The 16,385-nt window shown below is 40.6% G+C and overlaps 1 protein-coding gene across 1 annotated transcript in view; it reads left to right on the top strand.

Annotated features, from left to right (window-relative positions):
- Nucleotides 1-16,385, top strand: part of nrg3b (neuregulin 3b) — a 264,283-nt gene that overhangs the window by 199,948 nt on the left and 47,950 nt on the right. Inside the window, exon 3 of the mRNA XM_032574450.1 lies at nucleotides 15,380-15,453. Within this exon, the coding sequence (XP_032430341.1) occupies nucleotides 15,380-15,453 (74 nt within the window). The remainder of the gene's footprint in view (nucleotides 1-15,379; nucleotides 15,454-16,385) is intronic.

Below are 16,385 nucleotides of genomic sequence, written 5' to 3'. Positions count from 1 at the left end.
TTGGGTGGCTGGTTCCTGTACTCTGGTTGTCACAGGTACTCTGAGCCAATAACGCATCCTGGAGTCACTCTCAGAATCTGATGAGTCACTGTCTCTTTTACTTTGGCTAGAACCAACCTGGCGACCTTTGACTCTGCTTCTGATTGGCGCTTTATCTTTTCTGCGACCACCGGTTACAGGTAGGTCATTAACCAGGTGTAGGAGATTTCTGTGGAGAACCCTAGTTTTCTGGGCATTGTTCTCAGGATATACTTTGTAGATGGGGCTGTCGTTAATCTGTTCTTTGACAATGTACACAGTCTGCTCCCAGTATGACCTGAGCTTTCCAGGTCCACCCTTTTCTCCAAGGTTGCGAACTAGCACTCGGTCTCCAGGCTCTAAGACAACTCCTCTCACATGTTGGTCATAGTGTTTCTTTCCGCGAGCACTCGACTGCTGGCTGTTGTTGGTAGCAATACGATAAGCCTCTTTCATCCTCCTTGCCCACTTTTGTACATATCCATGTGGTGTTCCACTGTCCTTCTCGGTGTTGAGCCCAAACATGAAGTCCACAGGCAAGCGGGGGTGCCGTCCAAACATTAAGAAATGTGGGGAAAACCCAGTGGCCTCATGTTTTGTGCAATTATATGCATGAACAACTTGGGGCAAAAAGTCTTTCCAGTTATCTTTTTCCGTCTCCTCCAGAGCTCTCAGCATTTGTAGCAGGGTGCGATTAAATCGCTCGGCAGGATTTCCCTGTGGGTGGTATGGTGTGGTACGTGAGTGGCTGACACCTGACAGCTGCTGTAGGCCCCTAAACAGTGAGTTTTCAAATTCACGGCCTTGGTCGTGATGTAGCCTAGCAGGGTAACCGAAGCGAGGAATAAAATCACTAAATAGTTTTTCCGCAGCAGTTTTGGCTGACTTGTTTCTGGTTGGCCATGCCTGAGCGAAACGCGTAAAGTGGTCAACTGCGACAAGTATGTATTCGTGACCACCTCTGCTCTTTTCTAAATGCATAAAGTCAATGGATACTAGCTCCATGGGTGCACTGGAGCTGATGCTCCCCATGGGTGCCCTGACATGTGTGGTGGGTTTCTTTTGTTTTATACAGGGACATTGTCTCGTCACATAAGCCTCGATGTCCTTCTTCATAAAGGGCCAGTAGAAGCGATCTCGGACTAGGTTGATAACTCTTTCAGTACCGAGGTGACCCATGTCGTTATGAAGGTGTTTTAGTACCAAGGACCTGTACTTTGCTGGCAGTATAAGCTGCTTCCTACCCCCAGCTTCCCTGTAAAGTAGCTCATTCTCAACCTTAAGTTTTCCCCACTCACACATTAACCTCCTCACTAACCCATCTGTATTTTGTCTATCTCTGTCAGTTAGTGTGGGTTTTGTCTCTTTTAATCTGAGAAGTTCTTTTATTGTTGTGTCTTGTCTTTGTGCTCTTACTAGCTCCTCGTGGCTAATGCTAGGTAAGGCTGGTGTGTCCGACCTAGTGTTCTGAGCCAGATTTAAAATAGCTACATAGGCAACATCACTTTTCTTTGCCACCTCACTCCCTTCCCATGTTGCACAAACAATGTCTCGGCTAAGCTCCTCTGTACACTCCCCGACATAGCTATCAATGTCCAACGGAAGGCGTGACAAAGTGTCAGCGTCCACATTCACTTTACCTGGCCGGTACTTGATGTTAAACCTGAAATCTGCAAGCTCTCCTACCCACCTATGTCCTGTCGCATTCAACTTTGCAGTGCTCATTACATATGTCAGGGGATTATTGTCGGTATACACCGTGAACTCTGGGGCATAAAATAAATAATCCCTGAACTTTTCACAAATGGCCCATTTAAGAGCTAAGAACTCTAACTTACCGGAATGTAAACAATAGTTTTTTTCAGCGGGGGTCAGAGTTCTTGAGCCATATGCTATGATTTTTAATTTTCCCCCCTGCCTCTGATACAACACCGCCCCAAGCCCTTTCCCACAGGCATCAGTATGTAAAACAAAAGGCAGTTCAAAGTTGGGGTAGCCGAGCACAGGTGGATCAGACAGAGTGTCAATGAGCTGCCTCAGGATGTGGTCGTGTTCACCTGTCCAGCTGATAGGAGTCTTTGAGGGCAACTGAACACTTTGGCTTTTCCTGGACTTGGTCTGAGTGTTTTCAGGACTCCCTTTGACTTGTAGAAGGCTGTACAAAGGTTTGGCGATCCTGGAAAAATCTTGAATGTAGGCCCGATAATAACTTAGGAACCCAAGCAGTTTTCTTAACTCACCCACATTCGTTGGCGGCTTCTGACTGAGTGACTGGACAGCTTCATAGTCCTTTGGATCGATCCGGACTCCATTTTCTGAAACCAGTCTACCCACATATCTGACCTCTGCTTTAAACAGTTCACATTTGGTTGGGCGAAGCTTGACCCCATGTTGCTGTAGAGCTCTGAGGACTTTGCGCAACGCCTCAACATGTTCAGTGAAACTCTTTGAATAGCAAAGGATGTCATCCAGATATGGGATACAACAATCATCACGCAGGGTGTCCAGCATCTCTTCCATACTGCGTTGGAAGGCAGCAGGGGCATTACTGAGACCAAAAGGGATCCTCACCCACTCGTACAATCCCCAGGGTGAGATGAAGGCAGTCATATGGCGGGAACCCTCGGCCATGTATCCCTGGTGGTAAGCTTTACCTTGGTCCAGAATGCTGAACCAGCTGTGGCCACCCAGCGTGTCCAGGAGGTCTCGGATGCGTGGAAGTGGGTGGCGGTCAGGCACGGTTTTCTGATTCAACTGTCTGTAGTCAATACAAAGTCTTAGCGTGCCATCCCGTTTCCTCACACACACTACAGGTGCAGAAAATGGTGATTTTGACTTGACTATCCAGCCTTTAGCCAGTAAGTCTTGGATATATTCTTTCACCTCTTTGTATAATGGCTTGGGGATGGCAGTGTATGTGCGTTGGACTGGGATGTCATCTTTCAGGTTGATAGTCATGTTCAAACTCGGAATATCTCCAATGTCACCATCATCTCGGGCAAAAGCATTTGATTCCTCAAATAACATCTGCTTTACTTCTTTTTGTTGTTCTGGTGTTAAATGACCAATGTCCACCGGGGGGTGCCAGTGGGCAGTATTGGATGGCTCCTGGTCTTGACTGGATTTGGACATAGAGCCAACAACACAGGTGGAGACTGGTGTTGTTTCACAAGAGTCTTTGGGTTGGTCAGTCTCAACTATTTTTGTAATGGCCTCAATGGAACCCAAAACGGTTGGACTGCGTAAAGTCACACTCTGGCTGGAATAGTTTGACACAGGTACTTTAATATACGGCCTATCTGTTTTTTCTATCTGTAAAAGTCCTGCTCCAACACTAAGCTGTTCGAGGTGGACATCATCTAGCACTGGCTCAAACAACACAAGTGACTCTGTGGAGCTCATACTCTCCGGGACTCTACACTTAATGTAAGCTACCTGACTAGGATAGACTATCCCCCCTTTGAAACCTACTTTTACAGTAGCTGGCTCATGTATGGGACGCTCTTGGGTCTGGATAAAGTTTACTAAGGTGTTTACAGCGGAAATGTCGATTCCCATTGCTCTACCAATTAGCTCAATAAGTTTGTAGTTCCCCCCATTGTCTCTAATGAACTCGTGGATCACATTAAAGCCTACTATGGGTCTCTCGATCTTAAGGCGGCTCACAAGGAAGGGTACGCGTACAGATAGGTCTGGGTCGTCGTTACCCTCGAGGTTGACTACAACCTCCACCCACCCATCATAAGGTACTGTGTCCCCGGTGACTGCTTTCACATTAAGATCATCATCCATCAGTTCACTTAAGGGTCTAACCTGTTGTCCGGGTAAGTATCTATTTAGCCACGCATGATCTAAAAGACTTACCCCCGCCCCTGTGTCTAATACCACCGTTACTAGGTAACCTGCCATTATACATTTGAGAAGGGACTGGCGACCTACTAAGGGAGCTACTAAACCACGCGGTGTTCCTTTGTCAGTTTCTTGTGAACATGCACCTAATGTCTCTCTGCCAGTAGTTTTGGATTTTTCCTTTGAGCGGGACTGCTGAGGTTTGCCGATCAGAGGTGGTCCCTCTGCTCTGATCGTCTCCAGTTTCCCGAAGTTTTCTTCAGGCACCCTACAGCACGATGCCCTTCCTCTCCACAGACAAAGCAGTGGTTACAGTTTGGATTGGTTTGTGAAACACAGTTCTGACAGCATTTTCTTTCTCTTTGAGGTTTTCTCTCTGTTTGGGGTTTTGAGCTCCTCTGCTCTGGTGCTGAAACATGAGCTGTCATTGCTTTCAGGTTTTCCATAGCTTGTGTCAGTGCTTCTACTTGGGCGCTTAGTCTTCGAAGTGTGAAGTCATCATTAATCTGATTTACTTTCACATTGTCCTTTGTTTTCTCTTTCAACTCACTGTCTGCAGCGTGTGCATGACTCACTTTGATGGTAGAACTTCGGCCAAGTCGATGCTTCCGCTCACTTTCCTCTGCCGTGGTCTTTATTACTTGGCGAAGTAGTGCCTCATCACTGACAGTTGAGTCACCTAGGAGGGTCTTGAGGTCTCGACGAACACTGTCATACTTCTCCCCTATGCCCTGGCAAATAGTGTTGAGAAAGATGCACTGAATTGTGGAAATATCGTACTTAACGACTGAGTCTGGTTGTCTGAGGGAGAACAGGATCTTTTGCTTCAGTCCAATCATTCTATACAAAAACTGCTGAGGGGTCTCATTTTCAAACTGCTTAGCACACATTAAATCTTGGAAGAGTGCTGTGCTACTTTTCTCACCTAAGTGAGACTGCAGGAAACTTTTAAGCTCAGAAACTGTGAGATCGTCCTTTATTGTTAACATATCTCGGAAGTTACCTGGCTTAATGGCACGTAACACTCCTCTAATCACCTCATTTGGAGTATGATTCTCCCTGAGACCCTCATCTATCTGTTTACAGATGCTATTGTAACTGATTTCTGATGTTGTGTCACTAATCATTCCCCCATGCACTTTGAATTCTCTGCGGGACAGCAGCGGCAAATCTTTCATGGCTATCATACTCTCACCAGTGTGACTTGGAATGTTCCCTGAACAAGGAACAGAGTACTGTGGTGAGCATCGCTGAGTCGGGAGAAGTGGGTCCCCTGTAGCTGGTGGAACTGATGCCCAAGTTGCCTGCTGGTTGCGAGATTGGCTGGCGCAAGATGGTGTTGGATTCCGTCCCTGTGGGTCTGGAGAAGCGGAAGTGGATAAGGCTTGGTTTAATTGAGCGTGAACAGTGTCATAGCGGGCCAATAATCTCTGTATGTCTGTGTCACCATAACCATCTTGTGGCTGAACAGGGGAAATGGCCTGCTCACTTGTACTTGCTTCTGCTTCAAAGGACACTGTAGTATGTCCACGATTCGTCATAGTGCTGTCTATGAAACATTCCAGTCTTTTTAATAATGGCAAACCCTGGTCCTCACGACCCAGGATTGTTGGACATGTTAGGTAGGTAGTCAGATATTCAACACAACTTTCTTCATCATTCTGAGTCAGCTGACTGGAGTCCAGTCCCTCCACGTCTCCAAGAGAAGTTGCGATGAGGTGGGCTTCACTACCTGTTAGCTGGTGTAACTTTTTCTTGATGCTCCATACTAGTTGTTTTCTCTCACCAGAAGACATCTTGCTGATTTCGGATACTTGAGTCCACAGTGCTGCACTTTGCAGGCAAGTACACCCTTTTTACCGGTTACTGGCCTCTTTACTGCACACTGGGTCACTCCTGGCTCCGGAAACATCTAACACGAGAGGTCCTGGTAGTCAGTATCATTGGATCAGTAGTAGCCCATGGATGTACGGCCTGCTGATCCCGGACGAGCCCCCACAATCTGTTACAGGTCCTGAGTGTCAGAACTGCTGTAACAGTGATGATGCAATCTAAAGGACAAACAGACGGGAGTCAGCAGTGGAACGTAGCGCTGCCTTTAGCATCCAGATTGCTTTTTTATTATTATTATTATTATTATTATTATTATTATTTGTTAACACACAAAACCTTTGTATTATAACACAGTAAATCCTTTTACATTGCCACTGGTCTACCTTCATGACAAGCAAAAGTCAACCCCACACTGCTGAAGACAACCGCGGCACATACACCAAACAGGACAAACCAACTGCCGCAAAGCTTCACTGTAATTTTACTGTATTCCTTTCTTTTTAAAAAACAAACAAATAAAACTTCTCAAACACCAACACGTTAAAATATAACGGTCCTACAAGAAGACGTTATATTTCAACGGCCCCACATGAAGACGTTAAAACATAACGGTCCTCAGAGCGAGCCGGCACATTACCAACTATCCCCGTCCGACAATACTGACAAAACGGTGCATAGAAACCGTGACTCAGTGATACATCACGTCAATCAATATATACACATCTTACAAAGTTGTCTTGGTGGGTTTTTACCACTGTATACTGACCTAAAGGACAAACAGACGGGAGTCAGCAGTGGAACGTAGCGCTGCCTTTAGCATCCAGATTGCTTTTTAGGGCAGACCGGAAGTCCATCCCAAAACCAACCTGGAAGCAACGCCCCCCAAACAAAGGTTCCACTTGGCCATTACCACTCCCGTCCCCACCTCAGGAACGCAGTACTAATGTAAACAAATGAACTTGCCTAACTGTAAACAAAATGAAATTTGTTAATTTATTATTTTTCTTTTAGAAAATAGAATAAATTTTATCTGAAACTATTTCAAAATTAATAAAAAAAACTAAATACTGTGGTGACATTTCCTTTTTAGGTGCGCCACATCTGTATTAAGCAATATTTTAGGCTTTTGCCCCAAATTTGAAAAGGAGAAACCTACAATGGTTTGCATAAAAGTAGTCATGAATAGTTTATAATTGGGTTATAAATCAGGATGTTTGTGTCATTATTACATTTTACAAAAGCGATGGTCAGGATTACAGTTCTCAGTTGTTGTATTGACGGAGTCAGCTGTGTACACAAGGGCTGAATTCCTGGAAGGTTTAGATGTGCTTCTGCTTCAACACACATAATTCAGATGATCATCTCCATAGCCTGTCATTGAGTTTGTCTAGAGACTTGTTGATGATGCAATTATTTAAATTAAGCATGGAAACATCTAAAATATGAAACATCAGCCCCTGATGACCAGAACTTCATTTCATGAATTAAATTAAAAATCAAAGATTAGGAAATATTTTATTTTAAATTTGGTCTTTATATTCTGGTGAAAAAGTGAACGAAATGTACAAAAACAATAAAAAAAACATCCAAAACTAGATACAAAAAAAAGACAATATAGAACTCTGCAGCAGTTAGAGAATATTTTTGTAATATTTTAGTAATAGATTAATGGAGTCACATATACATGTAATACATTTACCAGTGGCCCATCGTGAGTCAAAGCACTAAAGATGTGAGATGTTTCATCTGCTTCCAGGAGGACATTGGTGACCTCAACATGCAACCAGGATGCTCTGAATCAGCGCTGACTTTAGCATCATCATCAGCTAACAGTTAGCCAGCTGCAATGTTCTCACAGAGCTCACAACGTTTTTGTATATTGTCTCACCATGTCTCTTACAAAACCAACTTGATGACGAGTCAGCCAAGAGCTTTGCAGCTTTGCTTGGCTTTGTTTAAAATTCAAACTAGTTACTCTGAGAACAGCTGGTAGGTGTTTTTTTTTTTTTTTTTTTTTTTTTTCAAAATTCAGAAATTAAGAGACAAAAAAAATGAACATCTGTTTCCAAAACCCTTGTGTGTTCAGGTTAAATCTAATGTAAGGGTAAGGACACACAGAGCAGTCAAAAAACCACATTATTCCAAATGTAGAAATATATACTTTTTGTAATATTAATACCTTTTGTACATCCAGAAGTATATGCAAAACACTGAGTCAGTCAAGTGCTCAGCCCTTTCACTGAGCTACGGTAAAGCAGCTTCCCCTTGCCTTACTAACTAAAGCATATGGGGATACTTTACAGCTAATTTGCATGTGTGTTAGAAGGTAAATGAAGGTTTGGGTGACACCATCACATTGCCTTCCCATGTCTCCTCTTTGTGCCTCTTTTTCCTCCCCTTGCAGTCAAGCTATCCTCCATTTTCCTCCGCACTAATTAACTGGCAGGATGGTGATTTGTCATGAGACACAGCTGCCCACCCCTCCATCACCCTCCAGACTCAGAGGTGTGTTTTCTCTGTGATTGGAACATGTGTTAAAAGCAGGAAGCAGTAACAAACAGTCCTTGAACAGTAGGAGGGGAAACGCACGACAGGATATAAACTGGCACATGAGAAAAAGCTGTCATATATGTGCCGCAATCCACACAAACATCTGGGTTCACTACAAGATATTTTCCCTCCACAACCCGTTTAGAAACACACATGCGCATAAATACGAGATCTGGCTCTCCCGTCACCCTCTGTAGAGAGACAAACCAAACATGTGCGCCTCAAAGCATGTCGTTTATCTTGTATTGTTTATTGCCCATTCAGGCATTCAGCGCTGTGTTCATGCAAACTCATTTTGCAAAGCATTTTTAGCATCTCATTGAGCAACAACTGAGCTTATTTCACAGTGGCACAAAAGTGGGGTATTGGAAAGGCGGGTCGGTTGGGGGGGAAATCAGGACGTAGACAAACAGAAAGCAACCCCAGACGTAAACAGATCGCCAGACAGGCATCCTGCCTTTGGGTTTGTGATTTAGAATACTAACAAGGCATCTGTGCTCACACCAAGGGAGACAAGGTGTGATGTAGAGCAGAGCCGAGGAACAACGAGGGAGGGCTAGCTTACCCTTGAAATCTGACTGTCTGTCTTAAGTGCCTCCCCTGAATTTTTTGTGGCACGTCATTACCATTTGTGGGATTTTTTCCCCCTCTTTTTATACTGACTCAGAATAAAGGAGGAGTGCTTATGACTTAATCCAAGATTTGATTTTTAGATAAAACCCTACAGATTCTCAAAGTTTACATGTGGTTGCTGAGAATATGAGAGATTTCTCATCTCTCCCACCAGGGCTCCCATATGTTATCCCATGCAAAGTAGTTTAGCATGTGATTATTAATCCAATTCCTCTGCTGTCATTTGGACTAGTGCTTCAAACAGCTTGTGGCATCTTTCAAGTCACATTAAAATGCTCAATCAGATTTAAGAGTCTCCAATTACCATCTCCATGGTGATTAGAGCTCATTTTAAGACGAATGCTCTTCACATAATTACCAAAGAGATGGCTTTTGCGTATTTTTCCAATAAAATGTTATTCAGTGTTCATTCTGAGAAGCAGAATGATCACAGACAAAAACCCATGTGAAGCTTTTCAGGACGGAAAATTATTGTGCTTTTAGGAGTATTTAGAATGAATCAAGAAGACAGTTGATTTTCAATTAGTTGCAGACCTTTGTCCTTGCTCAAAAATAAATTATTTTAAGATTAGTTACTTTATAATAAATCAATCATTCTGTGAAAGTCTGTGCAAAAAAGTATGTAGGGGTCAAATCCACAATCTGTGAACACTTCTACTTTTTTCTTTGTTTTTATAATTTTCCTATTAACTAATTAAGATAAATCAACACAGTACTGGAGTACAAAAAATAGAAATAAAGAACTTACATTTTCAAATGATCTAACATTATTTTCTTGTTTTCACATGTAACTCTTTCAATTGGAACGACTTTTAAACCAGTGCTATTTATAGCAACGTAACAAATTGCTCCTATTTAAATTAAAAAAATAGAGAATCCTCCCGTAATCTATTGTTTTAATAACACGGTACACACTGAACCTATTGATAGGAAGGCTTTTTTAATTTAGCTGTAGATAAATGATTTATTGATACTCAGATACACATTATTAAAAACAATGCATCTACTATTTTAAAGTGCATGTATCATATGTTTATGTCAGTACCCATTATCTTCATGGGTACTGACATAAACCCATGAAGAACCCATAATAATTCATTCATTACCCATGAATGAATTATCTTCATTCATGGGTAATGAAGATAATGAGGACTCAATACCAGGCCTAGTTTTTTTTACTTCTAAAATATCTACTGTATTCCTGTCATAAGCTTTAATGACTACAAAACAATGCCTGTTGTATTCCTGTCATAAATTTCTATAACCTTTAATCAGCCTTTATAACCTTGAGCAGGCAGGGTTGGGTGGGGAGGCCATTAATCAGCATCTCTCTTCATATTTCTGTCTTTCCATTTCTTCCCATTTCTAAATTTGCTTTTACCAAGACAAATAAACTAAGGTGCAAAGGTTAAGCAGGCTCTGGGTCAGTTCTGCTCTCAACCAATTTATACCCCTATTTCAGACCTTTGTGTTGCCGTACGAAGGAAGATGGTAGCAATAAATCATTAGGAACTGTAGGATCACTGGAAGCTGTACCTATTCCTGAGGTTTAACTATATCTAGATTTTCTTTCAGAAGCAAAAGCAGCTTAGAGTTAATTAATTGTGTGAATTATGCTGACAGTATTCTGTGAAAAACTTGTGATCTTGCACTTTTACTCTAGCACTGGGTTTAACAATTGGGAAACTGGATGCAGAGTGTTAGCCTTCTAGCTTTGTCACAAGGATGAGTCTTCAATGTCTTCTTCATTCCAATGCAGTGAACCTTCGAATCTTTGCTGCTCAGTATTCACAAAAATGTGTCGATTTTTTTATACATCATACACAAATAGCTTCTGCAGTAAATCTAAAGTTTCTACTGTGTGTATTTATGTGTATTAAAGTATATCTGTTGTTTCAACTATTAAAATAAGCAATAATAAGCAGTTTTAGATATAAAGTGGTGTAAAGTACTTGTAGTTTTCATCTGTTCACTGGAGGTTCCCCATAAAGGAGCCTGTTGTTAATATGAGGGCTGGAAAGCATTACAGTGGAGAAACAGTTTACCTGTAACAGTAGGTTGTTTCTCTGCCATTATTAGCACATTGAGCAGTGTGTACACGAGCATGATTTACAGTGCTGAGACCTTCCTCCTGACTGGTTGTTTCTGAGTGGGAGCAAATCATGTCTGCAGATGTCTGTAGGACCACAAGGAGAACCCAGAAGAACTTGATTCTTTCACAGATTATCGTTTTTTGTTTTTTTTAAAAATACTGTCATGGCATAGTTTTGACAATTGTGTAAAGAAACATATTGTTTATGAAAGTTATATAGTGCATATTTTCTGAGATCATTATCAAACCCTATATCTGATCCCCATTTGGGCTCGTTGACTTTCATAAAATATAACAGATTATGATATTTTTTATGATGATGATTTAAAAGAACATTTCAATTATTAGAAAATTACTATGACCGACCATTTGCCAGTATGTATTTATTTAAAGCTTAACTCTATTCTGTTTTCTAACCACATGTCCTTACATAAGACTTTTGGAACCTAAAAACAATTCTCTTGGATGCACACACTGAAACATGGTTGACATGAAATGTTCCATAGATGGAAAATATACAAGTATAAAATTATACGAACACAAAAAATTGTGTAGCGGCAAACTGGCAATACGTGAATACACAGAGGTACAAATTGGGGACATTTTTGAAAGACAGCTCAGGAAACTCTGCACCGGTTTTGCATTAGTAATTTTCAGGCTTATTAAGCAGAGAAAGTCTGACTGCATGAGAGAAACAATGACAGGAGAGAATCAAGTCTTTATCCCCTGTTGGTTCCCTGAGCATAAAACTATGAAGGATTTTGTGTATTTGGCTGATTACTGAAGAAATGAACTGACACAAAGGGTTTGAGGTTTAAGAAATTGAGGCGTTAATTCTAGAATATTTTTCACGCATAATTTAAAAAGTAATGGGCCTGACATTTGAAAGTGCAGTTATGGATTTACACTGCCATATGAAGAGGTTGTTTCAGTGCAGGGGCGCCATATAGTGGGGAAAAGTTAGGACAATTCTAAGGGAAAGTGCCCTCCACAATTTATTTATTTATTTTTTGTTCATAGAAGTAAAATAAAAAAATTGAGGCCCTTTCAATTACAAAATTAATCATATCGTGTTTTCAAAGATGGTTTTTATCAGTAAAAATTTTATGTTCCCACTCCCAGACCAAAAAACACACATCCATATTGGCCCTGAACACCCCCCTGGATCTTCATGAAATGGTTCGTTCCTGCTTGGCACACTTGACTAGAAGGCAAGAATGACTGTGGTGATTATTATGCTGCTAAGAAAAATGATAAAATCAGGTTTTCAAAAAAAAAAAAATAGAGATAGGGAGAGAGAAAAAGGGAAGAGTGTGAATTTGTAACCCAGTTTTTCACCGAGAGGTGGGTAGACTGTGCGAGATTATCAACCTTTTAGCATAGTTAGCTTAGCTACAGACTACTGTTTGCCTCCTTTTCACTAGCATTTAATGAATTAAGGAAAAAAGTACCAAGATATTCATATATTTAACTTGTCCCTTGTACCTTTTACCACACTTAACAACAGATGAGTCGATCAGCAGCAGCTCTAACCCACATCTATGTTGACCAGCCTCTCCTAAGTGAAATTAAAGCTGGAGTATGTAACCTTTATAGAAAAATTAAAAAAACATCACATATTTGTTAAAACTGTCATTATGTTGTGACAGTATAACATGAGAGATAATTTGTGAAAAATCTATTTCCTCTGCTTTCTCCCAGTGCTCTCTAGAAACAACCAGTCAATGGCAGGAGAATTTTAGTGCTGTCAATCACAATCTCATGTGGCTGCTCATTCTACTCCCCATTCTCCTCTCTTAAATATTGTGCTAGTATCGGTATTGAACCAAAGAAAGCAAGTTGCAAGCCTTTAAAATTGTGATGCTTTTTTTGGGTCAAAAAGACTCAAAAAATTGTAACAGCAGCTGCGCAGGGGGGGGGGGGGCAATCAAATATTTTGTTAGGGGGCCCAAGATTCCTGGCATCCCCCCTGTTTCAGTGTTTTGCAAACTGCCAAGATGGGGGTTTTCCCTGCACAAAGGGCACCAGAACTTCAAAGCTCTTTTTTAAGTTCCTCCATTAAGACAGTCTACTTGTAATTCTACAGAACATCTAGTTGCTATTCACAAGTGGCTCCTGTTAGACAACAAGCTAATGTCAAGGTTAAGCAAACGTTAACATGTCAGACAATTTTGCAACCAGACTTACATCTCAAGTGTTTTCTTATTGTTTTTGTTTTTTTTTCAAATAAAAATGTTGGGGTATCCTGTAGGTGAATTTCTTATGTAAAATAGTCATATATAAAATAGTGTTAGTTGAATCATCCATTTTAAAGAATGTAATATTAGAAAAGTTGATATTACTTGGAGATATTTATTTAAATAAGGACGACTTTCTTTAAGTGTTGCTTTGAGAGGTCATGAACGCTCTATCCCCTTCCAAGGCTGACTGCTTTTAGCTCGAGATGCCAATTAAACTGAAAATAAAACATTTACAAGACACTGGGCTACAAAAGATTCAGCTTTTTAATATATTTCAGTTTCTCATTTTCTTCTTTTTTTGTAAATTGCAGTTATTGTTTTAGGTTTAAACCCACTGAACGTTTGTCAACCATGCGTGGCACTAATTTAGTTTCCAGAACTACCTGTGTTTCCTAAAAGGAAGAGTGACATATTCAACAAACTAACAAGGAGCACACAGCAACATGTAGGGGAGGGGAAGAGTGATGTTACTATATGCTCCATACAGTGGGTGAAAACTCCAGTCACTCAGTTATTGTGATAGAAATGCTGTGGCTTAGATATTATGTTTTAGTGCTCGTGGCTAATACAGACCAATCCATCCATCCAGTGTCTACACCTGCTTGTCCTTGAAGGGTCATGGGGGATGATCCTGCACAAAACCAAATGTGACAGTGAACAATGAAATGACCAATAGAAGCATATTTGGTGACCATGCCAGTGAAACTTAAGACTTTTTATTATTATTTTTGAATGAAATTTCTTATTGACTCACTCTAATATAATGCAATAATATTTTTTTGTTACATTTTTTTAATATGACGTGACAATTTTGATCATTATCATGTAACACCACACATCATAATGCAAAGTGGAGACACTGTTTTACATGAGATGTTAGTAAAATCACAGTAAAGCATATTTATGCTCCTCATCATCTATATAGTTCTGCATGACAACAAAAAAATTAAAAAAACAAACTGCAAATGTTGAGCTGAGACACTGAATAAATACAGCTTAAACTGCAGTCTGAGATGTACAAACAAAGAGTCACGATCATCTTACTGCAGTTTTCATGCAGAACCGATGACGTCTGCTGTTTATTTTATTATTTTCTGCTCACTTTTTCTTTCTAGGTGTTGCTTTCTCTCTTAGTTAAACCTGAACTTTGCTCGTTGCTTTTGTGGTGCATCCCCCTGGTTGTGAGTTTTCCACATGAGTGGAACACTACAGACAGGTATCGATTGACAGCATGTGTAAAGTAAGCTGATGACACTGACAAAAAATATATGTACTACCGTACTAATAAATAGCTTGCTTATGTGCAAGAATTAGTTAAATGGACAGTCAGAAAGAAATCCCTTAATTGCCTTCACTAAGCTTTGAAACAGGATTTGCTTGCATTACGTCCACTGTGAAAGGCAACATAAAAATGCCTACATCTCTTTAAGACATGAAGTATTCAGGATGATTATATCAAACATTATCTAAAGAAAGTAGCGTTAAGCTACTATTTTCTCATAAGTGTTTTGTTTAAGATTTGGAGACAGCATTGGAGGTAAAGCATCCAATTCTTTACAATCTGCAATTATTGCAGTTAAACAGCCTAACGAAATTACATATTTCACGATAGTTGCTATAGCAGTATAGTGTCTGATAGTTGCAGGGAGATCTGTAGGCATCAACAGTGCTTTCATATTTACTTGGTGATGAAGGAAAATATTTGGAAGGAGATTGGACTGTGTTTATTTAAGTACTCCAGCTATGGCAGCCTTCCTTCAGCTGCAGATCTTATGGCGTCTGTATCATGCCAAGAACTTTTCAGCCTGTTTTCTTCCACTGGGACCTGGCATTCCTGTCTGTCATGTGCTATCAGTGAGGCTGCAGGCGCTCCCCAGTCCTGCGCAGCTCCTTTCCCCTTTCTCTCTTCCTTCCCATTCCGCCCTTATTCAACACCGTCTCTGTGTCTTTCCCCCTCTGCCATCTCAGCTCACAGCAAGCCATCTGCTTTGTACCGTTCATCCCTTCATCTGTCTAGGTTTCCCTCTTCTAAACTTGCCTCATTTCAAAGTCTCCTAAGATGATGTTTCCCTGCTGAGCTTTGGTGCTTTTTGGTTGAATTGTCTCAATTCGGATGTTAAGTCACACTGTGTGACTCTTTTCTTGCCTTCTTTTTGTCTCGTAGATGTAAGGAGGGCTACCATGGACTACGCTGTGACCAGTTTGTTCCCAAATCTGACGCCATCTTGTCTGATCCAAGTAAGCTCTTATGTTCTCTTATGTTTCTTTTTTATTTAGTTTTTTTTGTATGGTGATATACAGTACCATAAAAATGTTATATTTTTGGACATATCTAATAGTTTCAAATTAATATTTGACAAAGATTGAAAACAAAACCTATCCATAGTGGTGTATGACCTTTTGTAAAAAAGGATCTCATGTCCTGAACTAAAGAAACTCAAGAACAGACGAGAAACAAACTTATTGACATATCCCTCTAAAAAGGACAACTAAGCAATTTTAAATGCATTGGGATTCCATCCAGTAAACAGTGTGAGCAAAACGTCAGGAGCACCTGACATTGTAAAATCACTCAGAGGTTCATCCAGAACAACATCTGAAGCACTGCAGACATCAGCATTCTTGGTTAAGGTAAGCGTTTATGATTTGACAACAGAAAGCAAACTGGGCAGAAATTTAGGAGAGTTGAAGCAAAATCTGCATGTCCACTTCCAAACCTTCAGAATAAGGTTAGGTAAGTGTACAAAACTTACCTAACTTACCTAGTGTACAAAACTGCCATCCATTATTTAGGTGTCACTCTTGGCAGTCATTGCTGCCAAGAGTGACACAAGCAGATATTAAGTTTATGGGGTAATTACTGAAGAGAATCATCTGTTTTCCATGCTAAGTTTGTGATGTATGAGGTTGAAAAAGATTCAGTGAGCTGAATTCATGAATTCCACTTATTATACCAAAATACAGCTGGTCCATTCTGACATGATACCTTTAAGAGCCAACAGTCAAATGGCAACACGTAACCTTTGGTAACTTCTTTTGTTAGCCTCTGTCTAAGCTACGGCCCAAAGAGGGTGTTCCCTAGTGTGTCATTTCCTCTAAGCAGAGCTCTCCTTTTCATGTCATTTCCTGTAGGTTTAACTTAGCACCTAGCTATAAGAGATAGAAGGAAA

Source organism: Xiphophorus hellerii, chromosome 10, assembly GCF_003331165.1.
Source record: "Xiphophorus hellerii strain 12219 chromosome 10, Xiphophorus_hellerii-4.1, whole genome shotgun sequence".
In the NCBI taxonomy this organism is placed as follows: domain Eukaryota; kingdom Metazoa; phylum Chordata; class Actinopteri; order Cyprinodontiformes; family Poeciliidae; genus Xiphophorus; species Xiphophorus hellerii.
This window is presented reverse-complemented; position numbering and strand designations above follow the sequence as displayed.